Genomic DNA, 17,561 nt, shown 5'->3' on the forward strand with positions numbered 1-17,561 from the left:
TCAAGGATCAACACAGATGTTAATCCAGGAACATGTCCTACTTGGTGAAATCAGGTTAGCGTGTGCATGCATCACCATATGGGGCAACGGAATAAGATGTGTGTTTGGATATAACTCAGTTTTTTGACCACACTTCGTTATTATTGTTCATTTATTCATTTGCTGGAATATAGAACTGAATTTAAAAATAGTTTTAAAACAAATCTTTGCGATTAACAAACAAAATTAATTATGTAGGCTAATGAATGTCTTGAGTGAAGTGCGTACAACACTGTTTCCTTATCCACCGAAGTAAAGGAGTAAAGAGTAAAAGTAAAGTAAAGAGGCCAAATGGAGGAGGCTGATTTTTTATCCTCGCGCTGCAGTTGGTCTGTTTAACTGTTTTCTCTCTAGTGAAGCTTTCAGTTTTTCCACTTACACGTCCGCCATGTAAACAGCAAATGTATGCAACTGACTCTAAATCCGCCTTTCCACTGCACACGACATTAGAACACGACTGTCGGAATACGCCCCCCTTGTGGCAGTCTCACAGAATTTTCTGTTTTTTCATGCACCATGGGAGAGAAGCTGATTTTTTATTACTCATTTATGAATATACATATATATATTTTTATTATAGACCTTTATTCTGATTAAAAAAATAATGAAAAAAAAATGTTTTTCTCATCTCATGTGCATAGATCTGCTTAGACAACACTGGTATACATCACATCCTGTCGACCGGTCGCATACGGCCTAGTCGCAGGGGTTCAAATGGGATCAGAATTTTCCGCATACGGAGAAGATCGAAACTCCACGCAGATCCAGGACTACTCTCCATTGGAAAGAATGACTTCAGGTCTGTCGCTTGTCGTTTGCCGTGTGGAGTGGACAGGTGGCTTTTGGGTGTTTTCACACCTGCCTTATTTAGTTTAGTTGAATCGCACTAGAGTTCCTTTTCCCTCTTGGTGCAGTTCGTTTGGGCAGGTGTGAATGTAGCAATCGCACTCGAGTGCCACGCTTCGTTCTCGAAATGTATTGCTTGTCTAAAGTGATGTATACAAACTATATAGTATACTATGACCAGGGAAACAATCAGCCAGTGCAGTTGTCCTTCCATAGTAAAAAGCAATATTTTGTGTCTGCCAGTTTGTTTACCTGCCGGAGCTCCACTGGCATTTTCTCGCAAGTTAATTCTGACCAATCGAAAAGTAGTTTAGGAAATACGTTTGATAACATCTAGCCAATGAGTGATGTGGATTTTGGTACATGACTGCATATTGGTTCTTTATAACTGCTTCAGACCAAAGCAATCAGTATGGTGTGAAAAGGACCCAAAAACGGCCCTTGGCAACAAATGGTACATTGTGATACCGCACCAAATGAACCAAACCACAGATGTGAAAGCACCCTTAAAGGGAATGGGAGATGATACTCTGATTAGTTTAATGCACTTTATGCTCAAAACACACTCATAACTCATTAGGAAAATAAGCACAACCCTGTTAGACCACCCGTCACCAAACCGAATTTTTCTGTCCTTAAAATAGCAAAAGTGGATTTGGACATGGCTCTAATGCTTTTGTGCCATGCGCTTTAGACTTTGCACCTAGATCAATAAAATATAGCCCATAGAATGACTCTCACAACAACCTGCCTTCCTCTCAATCTTTATGTGCCTTCCTGCTTCTTTTAAACATATGTTATGCCAACGAATGAAAAGTTCAGACAGTGAGTCAAACACCGTCATCCCATCTCCCGGTGTCCTCCCCACATCCACCCACTCACCCACCCATCCAGCCACCCACATCCTAGCTCCTCAACTCCTCCTCTGACAAGACGAGTCAAAGCTCAGATCCTTCAAATGCCTTGAAGAGCTGCCAGACTGTACGCGCACACACACACACTTATAAACACAAACGCTCAACACACCACACAGGTGTGAGTGTTGATTCACAAGAGCATAAATCTGACTCATTGCGAGCTTTGGTGTCAGACTTACGCAGCTGGTGCAGATGTTTCCAGGCTCTGGAAGTGGGGCAGGCTGTGATCGTGACTAAGGAGCAGGAGTTTCCCCCCAGTGTGTCGCAGAGGTTTTGGTGCCTGAAGAAAACTTTCCGTGGGTCTACTGACTTCTCCAACATCTTCAGATGAGTCTAGAGAACGATCGGAAGAACATTTGATCAATTATTATTAATGATACATATGGTTGGGTGCCGAAACTAATGGACACCAAAATTTGGTGGCCCGTAAATGCATGAGCTGTCAAATGAAATCAGAGGAACGTACTGTAAAATACGGTCTTTCATATGCCAGTCATTTGCCCTATTCAGCACACACTTACATCACTGCAGTTCCTATTGTGCTGGTTAATATCCTGCCTTTAAGTAAAACCTAATTTATTCATTCATTCATTTTCTTTTTGGCTTAGTCCCTTTATTTATCTGCAGTCGCCACAACTTATCCAGCATATGTTTTACACAGCGGACGCCCTTCCAGCTGCAACCCATCACTGGGAAACATCCATACATACTCATTCACACACATACACTACGGACAATTTTAGCTTGCCAAATTCACCTATACCGCATGTCTTTGGACTGTGGGGGAAACCGGAGCACCCGAAGGAAACCCACGCCAACATGGGGAGAACATGCAAACTTCACACAGAAATGGTAACTGACCCAGCTGAGGTTCCAACCAGCGACTTTCTTGCTGTGAGGCGATTGTGCTACCCACTGCACCACTGTGACGCCCCTGGACCTAATTTTGTTCCCCTAAATATAATTTTTAAGAACTAACATTGTAACACTAAAAAGTGTATTCGTCAATGATATTAGAAACTGTGAAAATATTTCAGTGCGAAAGCCCCAATAGGATCTAATTTATTACGCCCCAAAGGGCATTTCTAAAACCAAAATTATTCACTTCTGCCAATAGTTCTAGGAACTTTTAAAAAAGTTCCTCTGATGTAGAAACTACTTGGGTTTCTTGAAAGTGGCCTTCCTAGAACTAAAATCATTCACATTTTCTGTGACGGAAGTTCAAAAGCACGTACTTTCCTCCAAAAACTGTAGGAACTGTGAAAAAAATCCTCTGTTGTGAAAGCCCCTATAGGAGCTAATTTAGTTCCCCCAAAAGTGAGGTTTGTAAAGTTAAAATTCTTCCCAGTTTCTGGGAAGATGACACTTCCACTAATAGTTTTAAGAACAATGAAAATGTTCCTCTAGTGTGAAAAACCTAATAGGACTTAATTTAGATCCCTCCAAAAGAAGATTGTAGGGATAAAATCCTTCCAAGTTCTTGGGAAGAGGGGACTTCTGCAAATAGTTCTAGTAACCACAAAAAAAGTTCCTCTGATGTAGAAACTAATTGGGTTTCCAGAAAGTGGCATTCAGTTTCTGGGAAGAGGACACTTCCACCAATAGTTTTAGAAACTATTAAAAAAGTTCTTCTGATGTGAAAGGCCCTATAGGAACTAATGCTGTTTTCCCAAATGGCATTTCTAGAACTTAAATCATTCCCATTTTCTGGCATGGGAACAAGTTTAAAAGTGGGTATTTTCATCCAAAAATTGCAGGTACTGTGAACAAAAGTCATCTACTGTGAAAGACAAAAACAAACAAACTATCGGACAAAATTTATTAAGCCAAAAAGGTTTTGCTAGAAGTACTGTAAAACCAATTCCAGTTCCTATGTTACGAACACCAAAAAGCAAGCACTTCCGACTGTAGTTCTAAGAACTATAACAAAAGTTGTCAACAAATCGTTTTATTTATTTATGTTTTAAATTTCAGATTAAATTTTGGATTCAGTGTTTCTGTAAACATGATTCATATAAAGTGTGTTATATCACGCACCTGAAGGGTTGTGTAGGTGTAAGGGTAATGATAGGCCAAGTAGCACACGTCATCGTCATGGCGAAAGGTCACAGTGAAGGTCAGCGTGTAGAAAGGATGCTTTTGACCTCTACTAGGGCAGAAATGATTTCTGAGGAAGGCAAAGCGCAGTTGCAAATCCAATATATTGAATAGACTACATAAAAAGTATAATAAAGTGAGGTGAAGTGCAGAAATGTGAGGTTAAACGTACCTGTAATAGCAGATCTCAGAGCCTGTTCGCAGCCAGTGTGGTCTTCCCTCCAGAGCCTCCCTCACTGAATACAGCACAGGCTGCATGCCTGATTAAAAAAAAAACAGCCCACAACCGTACGGTTACCAGCCATGTCAAACATTCACTCACTTAAAGGTCATTCTGTAATTGCTAAACATGAGGTTGTTAGCTTTAGCAATCAGCAGCATTTAAAGAGTGGACTTTTATAGTGTTGCAGAACCAAACTGCTCAGCAAATTATTTATGGGTATACCCTGGGTAGGCTCTGTAGGTAAACAGAGTATATACAGTACAGTAAGACAGAAAGCAGAGCTGTTGAATGATTAATCACATACAAAATAAAAGTTTGTGTTTACATAATAATTTTGTATGTACTGTGTATATGTATTATTTATATTTAACAACAAATATTTATATAATTATATTTATATAATTATAATAATAATTATATTTAATAATAAATTACGGGCAGCACAGTGGCGCAGTGGGTAGTGCTGTCACCTCACAGCAAGAAGGTCGCTGGTTCACGCCTCGGCTGGGTCATTTGGCATTTTTGTGTGGAGTTTGCATGTTCGACCCGTGTTGGTGTGGGTCTCCTCTGGGTGCTCAGGTTTCCCCCACAAGTCCAAAGACATGCACTATAGGTGAATTGGGTAAGCTAAATTGTTTGTAGTGTATGCGTGTATGTCCTGGTCATCCAAGTTGGAGGTTGAGCATTGGGCTAATGACCCACCTTGTAAAATATAGATGTTACGGAACACCAACATGGTGCAGCTAAATATCAACTTCGATACAAATGGCCCTGGGAGTAAGTAGGTAAGTATATAACAAATGATATATTAACATTAATCGTTATATGCAAATGTTTTAAAGTATATACATGCAAGCATTTATATATACATAATACTTTTTAAAATGCTGAATTCGTGCTTAAATAGTATCTTTTAGTACTGTTTGATGATTAATCGTGACTAATCTTGTACAATATTAAAGTTTGTAATTACAAAATATTTGTGATTTATATATAATACATACACATATATTTTGTAATTACAAACTTTTATTTTGTATGAGATTAGTCACAATTAATTGATAAACAGTTTTTAAAATAAATAAATAAATTTTAGCACTAGTTCAGCATTTTTAAATAATTTCTTCTTTATTTTGCAGGAGTAAAACTGTTATATTTAACAAAAATTTCAAATTTAGTTTTGTATTTTTAATGCAAAAATGCAGCTCTTTGGCTTTTATGGCTTTTAACCCATTTCAACTATTTTACATTATTAGTGAACGATAAAAGCAAACTTCTTATGGATGGATGGATGAACAAACAGAATGATCTTTTTAGCGTCAAATTCGCTGTTGTATACACATACATTTTGTCGGGATTAGTTACGATTAATTGATAAACAGTGTTTAAACATTTTTAATTAAATTAAAAATACTACTTAAGCAATAGCTCAGCATTTTAAAATAATTGAATCTTTATTTCACAGGGGTAAAAATGTTTTAATATTTAACGAAATAAAAACAATTGTCTTGTATTTTTAATGCAAAAAAACGCAGCCCTGACACCAAACTTTATTCCTAAAGAACATGTTAAATTGCTTGTAAATCACTTTAACAATTTTACATTATTAATGAATGGTAAAAGCAAACATCTTATGGATAGATGGATAGACGGACAAACAGAATGATCTTTTTAGCGCCAAATTCTATGCTGTTTTCAAGTAAATAAATGAGTAAATCAATGACTAAATGAACAAACAATTAAATAAATGAATAAATAAATAAATAAATAAATAAATAAATAAATAATGCTGTTAAAAACATAAATAGCTGTTAATCACAAATAATGGAAACTTATGTAACATGTGCAACATATATTTTAAAATACTGCAAAAACGGATGTTTACATGTTTTTTTCAACCATTGAAATTACAAAAATATACTTTGAATGTTTAAATATATTAGCTATAATTATATAATATAACAAAACACAACCTAAAAATCCAAAAAAACATGTAATAGAAACCCCATTTTATTTTATTTTATTTCATTGTATGTATTTTGTGGTTTTGGATTTAGAAAACTATAATAACCCTTACACGTGGAATCCCATATCTTTATCCAAAAGTATTACATGGCTGTCTGGAATACTGATTCTGATTGGTTAATCCTGACATGCCAAAATACGTTATTTCCAGATAACAACTTCTGTTTGGTGTCATCTTGTGACTGGATAATGTGTAAGTTAGCGTATACTCCATTCAGACATTTTCATTTCTGTCAGCTTTGCATTTAATTAAATAATTAATAAACTATTAATAACAATGTTTTGTGCCAAATTTTAGTTTTGTGGCAAGTACCCAAGTAATAAGCGAGATAAAGTACACCCAGAGGGTTGTTTTCGCAGAATAAAGCCTTTTAGTCTGCCATTAAGACTTGTATACACATATATTTTGTTGAGATTAGTCACAATTAATGGATAAAAAGTATTCAAGTTGTTTTCAAGTAAATAAGTAAACCAATAAGTAAATGAACAAACAAATAAATAAATAAATAAAAAATGCTGGTAAAAATTGATCGCAAATGCCCTTTCAGTCTTTCAAAGCAAGGCAGAGACTCGCTTTCCTTAAAGCCAATTTGCCGAAGATGGCATTTTTCCAAAACACTGTCTCCATTGAGGTACAGAAGTTGACTGAGTGCCCTGAAATGCATTCCCTCAAAGTACAAGAGTGTTGGGAGTGAGTTTTACTCAAACTCAAATAAGGTCAACAGTAAAGGACATCTCTTTTAATACAGAGGCATAAAACACTGAGTCGGGGCCAGCGCGAGTCTCTTATAATGCCCAGCTGCACAGCAAAATGAAGAAAAGCCAGTCAAGGGCCATTGGAAAGGCTTTATCGGGGGAGGATCAGAGAACTGTATTTTTGTGGGATATACGGCGGGTGTCAGATTTAAGAGCTGCTCGGCCCACCGCTGGGAAGCAATGATATGATTTAGCTGCGAACACCGAAGCGTCTTTTGAATCTGGGTGAGTTGGCGATGCTGTGTTTCTTTTCAGACAAAATCAATGCCATCTAGAACAATCGGACAGCATATGATTTTAGTCGGCGGTGATAAAAACAGATCTTTTAACCCTCGCCAACACATGTAAGAAACACAGCCGGATATGTACTGGTGGTGAATACAGAAATATTTACAGAAAAAAAGCTTTAAGAAAACTAAATATTACAAAAGTGCACCTTAAATTATTTACATAGTCAAATCTATCTGTAAATGTACAGTTTTCCGAAGTTTGTTAGCCATATTTTATTTAGTTCTTTTCAGTTTAGTTACGCTTTTGAATTGCATTATGGGACACAGATTTTTCCTCTAACAACTTTAATGTTGAAAAGTTTAAAAAGTGACTTTTATTGACATTTTCTTTTTGTGATTGTCTTTTTATTTAAAAGTGATAGCATAAAGCGAGGATGAAAGTACAAATATTTAAAGAGAAATACAAACAGAAAATATACTTCTAAATACATGCATTTAAAAGAAATACAACATACAGTTAACCAACAGCAGCATGTAAATACATACAGCAGAGTGATGCATCTTCCATTTACAAAAGTAATTTTAAAGCTTGGGCTATTTTACTCCAATAAGTCACAGTATGTATTTTAGCCCTGTTAATCCTTGCAGCGCTGCATTCTAAACAAAAATATTATGAAAAGAGAACAGCCCGAATCTTTTAAGATCTATGTCAGGAGTAAACCATTGCTGTAAAAACATTACAATCTTTTCTCAACTAATGTATAAGTTATTAGAAGAATCCTCATTCAACAACATAAGGCAGGGATCAAGATCAAGTTTATTGACATTTTTTAATATTTTGAAGTGACACTTCTGGGTCGGTGTGGTTAATTATCGTACAAAAACCTGCTAATAAACTGCCAGTCCTTTTTCTTTTAGTTGAAATACTATTATATACTGTTTATTATTTCTTATACAATACAAATACCTTTCAATACTTATACAAAGTATAAGTCATTTAAAATAAATTTTATAAACTGCATAGAGTTGAATTTTCAACATCAAAACTCTTATAATGCAATTTGTATCCATAAATATGATGAAAATCCCACAATATGGAAGCAGTATATGTCACATATGGAACATATTTTTTTCAAAATACGGCAAAAAATGCTGTTTACATATTTTTTATAACCATTGAAATTACAAATATGTACTTTAAATTCTTGAATATATTAGCTGTAGTTATCTATAATTTATAATAACAGAATACAACCTAAAATCCCAAAATAAAATGTAATAAAAACTCTATTTATTATATTATATACATTATATTTATTTTGTGGTTTATTCCTAAATCCTAAATGCCCGTTCACACCAGGACTCTTTTTGCATCAATGTCTAACGCCTCGTGACTAAACAATTGGTGCTAATGTGATCGTGCACACCAACACGCAAAACCTCATTCGTAAAAGCGCCATTTTTAAAGAAATGGCTCATGCTCATGCTTATTTTTATTTTGACACAAAACTTCTCCATCAATCAGAGGTGCGTTACCAAAACGACGTAACTTTAATAATAATAATAATATTAATGATAATGATTTTATTTTGTTTTTGCTTGTTTATTTTACAGGGACAATACACTTGACATTGTTATACAAAGATAACCGATGTTGCGTCCATAGGGCATATAGCATAAAGCTAATTTGCAGCCCTCGTCCCTGGTTAGGCATTACATAAAAAAATTGAAAATAAAATAAAAAAACTATCAAGAATAAAACACAATACAGCAAACATGTACAATATATACAGAGCCACAAACATAAAATACAAGTCAATCTGCATAAAGAGAAACGTAAACGTGACCAACCATGAAAGATTAATACCTAATGCTCACATTGCTGTAAAGATTTCAACCATTCTTTAGCTTTACAGAAACAACTTTGACTACTGATTGTAACTTTAAATCAACAGGCATGGCATTCCATAGATGTGAACCTTTCTGCCCCTCTAGTCTTTGCTAATATAATAATCATTGCTAATTTATGTACCAACTCACAGACTACTTTAGGGGCAAGACCATGTATACACTTAAACATGGTTTTTAAAAACGAAAAACTTAAAAAAAACAACCATCAAAACTTTTTTTTATTTTTTAAGAACTTGACAACGAACGGTGCCATTTTATTGGTTTCTGATCCATTACTTTTAAAGTCTGTTTGTAAAGAGACATTATAGGCCTAACAACTGACTGAGTTGCTTGACCCCAGATTACTGCACAATAAGACATACGTGATAATATCATAGCATGCACAACATTTGCGCTGTTTAAGAGATATATATGGTCTTATCATACGAAAACAGTTTAAATTTGTCTTTATAGTCGTGGACATTTTCTTAATATGGGCATCAAACTTAAGCTTCGAGTCTATGATGTCACCTAGGTATTCAAATTCACTGACTTCCTTGATTTCCTTTTGGTCAATTTGTATTTTAAATACATCAAGTGCTCTGTTTTTTAAGGAAAAATGAAACTATTTTGTTGTAATTTAGAGTTAAACAGTTGTCCTGCAGCCAGTGAGAAATACAGAACAGTTGCTTGGTTAACATTTCTAACATTTCTGCAGCCTTCTGTGAAGTTTCTGCTGTTACATAAATAATTGTATCATCTGCATATATTTGACAACCAACCTCACTGCCACTTTCAGGTAGATCATTTATATACAAACAGAAAAGCAATGGTCCCAATATTGATCCTTGTGGTACACCTAATAATGATGACAATTACAATAATAATAATAATAATAATAACAACAACAATAATAATAATAATAATAATAATAATTATTATTATTAAGTAGGATTTTTTTTTTAAGTCTACTTTTACAATTTGACATATGCAAACCACTGCAGAAATGTTCTAACCAACAGGCCCATGTCATATACAGCACAGATTGTTACCGACTCGGTCCCAGTCATTCCCCTCACTGGCCAGTAGAGGTCACCATCCCCGGACTATTAAGCTGGCCGGGGCCAGCCATCATCCATCTAACCTGATTGTGCACACACCTGAACTGAATCTAGTTAACGACCCACGCTTCCTATATAAGCCACACTCAAACACCAGTTCATTGCGAAGTCTTGTTTAGCCCCGGCCAGCATTACGGAGCGTTCTTTCCTGTCTGATCTTCTGAGAATAACCCCGGACTGTTTCTGAGTTGCCTTCTGCCGGCCCACGACCCTTGCTTTATACACGGACTCTGAACCACGCTGCCTGCCCTCGACCCAAGCCTGTCTAACGGATTCTGAACCACTCCGCCTGCCACTGATCTATGCCTGGTAAATCACTCTGTGTCTGTCAGCCGCCAGCCCCAAGACCATTATTGATTACTGTTGATGTGTGTTCACACTTTAGTGCGTATTGGATTGGATTGACTGTGACTAATAAATACTGCATAATGGATCCCTCCGTGTCAGTCTCCTCGTTACACAGATACTTAATAAATAACCTACTATATATTAAAAGCATTAAAGTATGCTATATATTTGCTTTCACAAGCTTTGGAGACGTAACATAAACTCCACATTTAAATAATAGGTCACCTATAGCTATGTGTTAAAAAAATAACTGTATAAATACTTTGAAAACAAATTACACCTAAGAGTGATGACTTTAATGCTTTTTTAAAAATTATTTTAAATGTTTAAATGTTAGAATGTTCTAAACGAATAAGGCATAGGGGTGATAACTGGTAATAGAACACAGCCAGAACCTGTTTCTAACTACAGCTCTAAAGGTGTAGTTTCAAGCATACAAGATTTTGCGAATGTTTGTTGGAACGATGGATTTGCAAAACATCAAATCAACAAACGATGTTTGTAACGACGGAACTTGTGACCTTAGTTGGCTAACGATGGCTTTCAGAAACGCACCTCAGTTTGACACATTTGTTCACACGCCTGGAGCTGCTGAAGTAACAGTAAACACCTCTTGGAGGCGCTCAAGCGCAAAACAGTTGAAGTGATTCCAGTTTCACTATCATTCACTATCATGAAGAAGATGATGCACCGAGGCAAGATAAATGTAGAGATGCTTTTTTTTCATTGGTGTCTGAACACAAAGAGCTGCATGATAACCACAACTACAATAATGTTAGAAGAAGTGAAGAGTAGCAAATGGGATTTGATGGTGAGTTTCATTTTCCTTTTCTTTCATGACTTGCAAGTTCATTAAGCACCATCTAATGTAAGGGGGTGATTTTGCGTGTTCACTTAATGTCGATGAAAATTGCGGGTCTGAATGCAAAAAAACATCTAGAAAAATGCTGACGATAAACGTGACCAAAAAGCATCCTGGTGTGTACAAGCCTTTATTCATAGTATACCATATTACATGGCTGTCTGAAATACTGATTCTGATTGGTCAATCCTGACATTCCAAGATACACTATTTCCAGATTTCCAGAACAACTTCTGTTTGGCGCCATCTTGTGACTAGATAATATGTAGGTTAGTGTATGCTCCATTCAGCCATTTTTGTTTCTGTCAGCTTTACATTTAATTAAAGAATTAATAAACTATTAATAACAATGTTTTGTGCCATTTTTTTATTTTGTGGCAAGTAGCCAAGTAATAAGCGAGATAAAGTACATCAAGATGGTTGTTTCACAGAATAAAACCTTGTAGTCTGCCATTAAGACTGTTTGCCTTTATTCTGCTATAACAACCGCCTGGATGTACTTTATCCCTTACAAACTAAAAAAATTATTCATTGGATTCATACTAATTTTTTTAAGGTAAGTGGTTGCGATTATGTATATGGGCTGAATTCAAACAAACAAATTATGTTGAGCATTACTGAATTGAATTTGTTTGTTGAAATTCAGCTCATATAATAAACATTTTTTAATCCAGTTAATCTTTTTTTCAGTGCATAGAATGTCCTATTGAGTAAATCTTCCGGCTAATGGCTTACCGTAGTTACACTGGCTGTTTCCCTTCTCACAATTGATGATGTTGAATCGATAAGGGACATCGGCCATCATCCCGCTGACCTCAAAATAAAACCACTGGCAGTGTGCAGAGGAGTTGACGTCGGCATTGAGAATCAAATCATATTCATGACTAAGAGAGAGACAGAGAGGAGAAAATCAGACAAAGTGGGCGTCGGAGAGAAAAGGAGAGAGGGAGACTGAGAAATGCGTTATGTAAACGACAGAGAGAAATCTGCTGTTATGCCGCCACATTTTATTTAGGAAAAAAAAAATATTACGTCTGCACTTTTATTTAGGCATATTGAAACGGCTCCGCAGACGCATCTTTGATTTGATCGAGGAGACAAGCTTGCTGAAAGTGTGGAAACAGAAGAATGAGAGAGAAAGAGTGTGATTGCCAATGCACTACAAATGAGGCCCAAGGGCACTCGGTGAGCTGCTGTCTTGTGTGTGTGTGTGTATGTGTGTGTGTACGTGCGCTGTATAGGAATGCAGAGTCTCACCTGCGGACTTGAATGGCTTTTCGCAGGTTTCCGCTCTCAAATTTAGAGAAGAATCGAAGAGAACTGGGACACACATCGGGAGGACACTGGAGACTTGGGAAAAAAGAAAGAAAGAAAGAAAGAAAGAAAGAAAGAAAGAAAGAAAGAAAGAAAGAAAGAAAGAAAGAAAGAAAGAAAGAAAGAAAGAAAGAAAGAAAGAAAAAGGTGAATGATAACATAAAAAAGTTTTTATCGAAACCGGAAGAAAGAGAGAAAAGGCAATACACAGGCAGGAGAATTAATGTCTGAAAAGAAATAAGAAGATATGAAGCAAAAGATTGAAATGAGAGAAGGACAGAAATAATTTTTAAATGAAAATAAAAAAAATGTGAGGAAAAGGATGAAAAGTGAATGTTGAAAGAATGTTAGGAATGACTGGAGAAAAAAAAGAAAGAACAGTGTTTTAAAAATGAAAAAAAAAAAACAATTAAGTAATGAAGGAAGGAAGGAGCTTGTAATAACAGAGGAGAGAGGGGTGGAGTACATAATCTCAATGAAAAAAGAAGAAGGAAGAAGGAAGCAGGCAAAAATAGTGAGAAACAAAAAAGAGAGAAAAGAAAGGCAGGGAGGAAGTAATGTTTTAATAATAGAAGGAAGGAAGGAAGAAAGGAAGGAAGGAAGGAAGGAAGGAAGGAAGGAAGGAAGGAAGGAAAGAAGGAACGAAGGAAGGAAGGAAGGAAGGAAGGAAGGAAGGAAGGAAGGAACGATAAAAAAATGGGTTGAAAAATTGGAAATCCAAGGAGAATCAGGAGGAACAGATAGAAAAAAAGGAAGAGGAGGAAGGAAGGAAGGATGGAAGGAAGGAAGGAAGGAAGGAAGGAAGGAAGGAAGGAACGATAAAAAAAGGGGGTAAAAAAAATGGAAATCCAAGGAGAAACAGGAGAAACAGATAGAAAAGAAGGAAGAGGAGGAAGAAGGGAAGGAAGGGGGGAAGGAAGGAAGGAAGGAAGGATGGAAGGAAGGAATGATAAAAAAAGGGATTTCCATTTTTTTCACCCCAAGGAGAAACAGGAGAAACAGATAGAAAAGAAGGAAGAAGAGGAAGGAAGGAAGTAACATAGAAAGGAAGGAAAAAAGAAAGGAAGGAAGGAAGGAAGGAAGGAAGGAAGGAAGGAAGGAAGGAACGAACGAACGAACGAACGAACGAACGAACGAACGTACAAACTAATGAAAATGAATAAGGGGTGAAATAAACGAGGAAACAATAGAGAAACAGATGGAAAAGAGAAAGAAAGAAAGAAAGAAAGAAAGAAAGAAAGAAAGAAAGAAAGAAAGAAAGAAAGAAAGAAAGAAATAAAGAAAGAATAAGAGGAAAACTCATGGAAAAAGTAAAAGACAGATAGAAAATAGATTAGAATTGAAGAGAAACAGAAGCACATAACATTACACATACAACAAAGCAGTGGATTATCAGTACACTTCTCCCAGATATTCATTCAGTCTGCTAACTACAATTCTACATTACTGATTTCACAGCAGCAGATTCCAGTCACACTTCGGATGACTGAGCAGATCAACAGCAGAGCAGTGTCCACATGATGGAGACACGCTTTCCTGACAACATAACACTTCTGAACTGCATGATGGTAAACAGCAGCTCTGTACGACAAGCTGTCCATCAGAGAGAGACGCTGTCCATTCAGGAGTTTATCACCCAGAATGACCCTGACAGCGGCGACACATCAAAACACGCACAAGCTGAGCAACTGTACCATCAAAACAAACAGCAAACAGCGTGGGATGCATGTTTTTTTTGTTTGTTTGTTTTTGTGGCATAATTATTTTGAATCATTATTTTTATTAGGTTAAATAATTATTTAATAATAATAGTATAATATAATAATACATAGCAATGATTTTAATAATAAAGGAAGAAGAAAAAATTAAGAAGAGGGTGAAATAAAAGAGGAAACAAGGGAAAAACAGATAGAAAGAAAGAAAGAAAGAAAGAAAGAAAGAAAGAAAGAAAGAAAGAAAGAAAGAAAGAAAGAAAGAAAGAAAGAAAGAAAGAAAGAAAGAAAGAAAGAAAGAAAGAAAGAACGAACGAACGAACGAAAGAAAGAAAGAAAGAAAGAAGAAAGAAAGAAAGAAAGAGATTGATTTTTACAACACTATTATAAAAACATTATTGCATTATTTAAACATTTAAATCACAAAAAAGAGAGAAAAAATAAATCAAAAGAAAGAAAGAATAGAAGGAAAAAAGGAAACAAAGACAGAAATATAGAAAGAAAGATAGATAGATCTATCTTTCTAAAATGAAAGAAATGAATGAAAAGAAGAAACAAAAGAGAAACAGATGGAAAAGGAAGGAAGGAAGGAAGGAAGGAAGGAAGGGAGAAAGGAGGAAAGGAAGAAAGGAGGGAAGGAATGATTGAAGGAATTAATAAAGGAAGGGGGGAAGGAAGGAAGGAAGGAAGGAAGGAAGGAAGGAAATAGGAAATGAAGGAAAACAGGAAGGAAGGAGGGAGAAAGGACGGCAGGAAGGAAGGAAGGAAGGAAGGAAGGAAGGAAGGAAGGAAGGAAGACAGGAAGGAACGGAGAAGGAAGCAGGAAAGAAAGAAAGAAAGAAAGAAAGAAAGAAAGAAAGAAAGAAAGAAAGAAAGAAAGAAAGAAAGCAGGGAAGAAAGGAAGGAAGCAGGGAAGAAAGGAAGGAAGCAGGGAAGAAAGGAAGGAAGGAAGTAAGGAAAGAAGGGAGGAATGAAGGAAGGAATGAAGGAAGGATGGAAGGAAGGAAGGAAGGAAGGAAGAAAGGAAAAAAATCAATCTTCATATGGCAAATTATATATTTTATTTATAAAATGTATTTCAGAGTCATGGAAATATATTTCCAATCTTATAATAGAATATGGACGATGGAGATCTAAAGTATTCATTATTCGATTAAAAAATGTATTTGTATAAAAACATGTAAACATAAATAATAAATGTATTATATGTTTTATTAATAATTTTAATGTTTTCATCTACTGTGATTGTTGCAATTGCAGAGTTTTCATAAATAAAAAATAAAACATTTTAAAAGATCCTTGTTCTGGTTTCCTACATGGTGTCAATTCAGCGTGTCCCTGTAAAAGATCCATTATGATCCATCAAAGGGCCTTAATGTGCTTAATTTATCAGCGTACAATCAAAACGCTTCCCATACCACTGATTTGAGGATCTAATGAAAATATGCTTTAGACAAAAAGAAGAAAAGCTTACCTAGGATCATCCATGTCAAAAACAACCTTGTTGATCATGTCCTCAGGACAAATGACACGCTTGAGGTCTTCAAAAACTTTCTTTCTGAAATACAAAATAATAATATAATATAATATAATATAATATAATATAATATAATATAATATAATATAATATAATATAATATAATATAATATAATATAAATTTAAGTCTTTTATGGAGTCAAATATTCAATTTCAGCAGCAGTTACTCATTGTGTCAGAAAGATTAGCCAGAATATCTTCTACAATATATAATACACAGAAGCCTGTAAGTTAGTAAATAATGCGCTTTCATTTTCAAAAAATAAATGATAAGCAAATCTCTCAGCTATTACTTTTACATGTATAAAACGGTCTGATGAAATAATATGCAGTCATCAAGCTAAAGCAGCTATAATTGCAAGTTTTTCCAGACCAGACCTATAGTGCTTCATCTTTTTGCTCTCTATGATGCCAGCTAGCTAATTTTCTAGGTTGTTTGTATGTTCTTTGTCGCAGCTAAACAACAATATTAAGGCATTTATCTTAATGTGAAAAAGGAAAAATGCAAAAAAATAATAAATGTATAATAAAACATGCGGATGATCAAATCCTGAGAGCAAATTTCAGGTGATAATGAGATTGAATGAATAAACACAAAATAAAGTTTACAGTCCACCGTGGCCAGCAATAAACCCACAACGCTCTCATCAAGATGTTGATTACATGGAAAAAGCCATAAAACAAGACATAAACAAGCTTTCTGTTCCTCAATAGGCTTGAACTGTAGAAAAATATTGCTGCATTTTTTTGTTGCTGTTGTTGAATCAAAGGAACTTCTATAGTCATGTGAACTTAAATCTGTCAAACTGACTAAAATAATGGACTCAATTTTAATGATCTAGGCACAAAGTCTAAAGCGCATGGCGCAAGAGCTTTTGGTATTTTTAGGACAAATATGCTCTGTGGCCTGGCGCATGGTCTAACAGGGTAGTGCTTATTCTCTTAATGAGTTCTGGGTGTGTTTTGAGCATAATGTGCATTAACCCAATCAGAGTCTCATCTCACATTGCCTTTAAAAGTCAGTTGTGTCGCGCCATGGCACATTCACTATTTACATGGTGAACTTTGTAATTAGAAAAACTGAACACTTCACTAGCGAGAAAACAGTTAAACAGACCATCTGCATCGCGAGGATAAAGAACGAGCCTTCTCCATTCTGCCTCTTTACTTTCTCTTTACTTTACTTACTTTTACTCCTTTACTTTAGTGGATAAGGAAACTGTGTTGTATGCACTCCACTGAAGAAATCCATCAGCCTACACATTTAATTTCATTTGTTAAGTGCAAAGATTTGTTTCAAAACTTCAAACAAAATTCAGTTCTAATTTCCAGCAAACGAATAAATGAACAATAATAACGAAGTGTGGTCAAAAAACTTGGAGTGATATCTTAACAAACGTCCTGTTCTTATGCCACATATGGTGATGCATACGTCTCCAAAACCTGACAGGTGGACAAATCTAAACTTGATTTTACTAAAACAAATATATATATGCATATAATAAATAACATTGCTAATAATAATAATAACATTATACAAATGCAAATTGTCATGAATGAATTAAAAAAAGCTGCAATGTGCAAACAATGCGCCTTAACACACCTCCTTTTTAGACCAGCACACCCACGAGTCCATAAAATGGC

At 35.5% G+C, this 17,561-nt stretch overlaps 1 protein-coding gene across 2 annotated transcripts in view; it reads right to left on the minus strand.

Moving 5' to 3' along the window:
- The window catches only part of LOC130219172 (cytosolic carboxypeptidase 4), a 304,487-nt gene that overhangs the window by 160,182 nt on the left and 126,744 nt on the right, over positions 1-17,561 (minus strand). For both annotated transcript variants that reach the window (XM_056451477.1, XM_056451478.1), the window contains exons 13-18: positions 15,855-15,938; positions 12,612-12,704; positions 12,090-12,238; positions 4,072-4,159; positions 3,840-3,969; positions 1,982-2,135 (exon numbers count right to left, since the gene is read on the minus strand). In XM_056451477.1, coding sequence (XP_056307452.1) covers positions 1,982-2,135; positions 3,840-3,969; positions 4,072-4,159; positions 12,090-12,238; positions 12,612-12,704; positions 15,855-15,938 — 698 coding nt within the window. The remainder of the gene's footprint in view (positions 1-1,981; positions 2,136-3,839; positions 3,970-4,071; positions 4,160-12,089; positions 12,239-12,611; positions 12,705-15,854; positions 15,939-17,561) is intronic.

Source organism: Danio aesculapii, chromosome 25 (genome assembly GCF_903798145.1).
Source record: "Danio aesculapii chromosome 25, fDanAes4.1, whole genome shotgun sequence".
Taxonomy (NCBI): domain Eukaryota; kingdom Metazoa; phylum Chordata; class Actinopteri; order Cypriniformes; family Danionidae; genus Danio; species Danio aesculapii.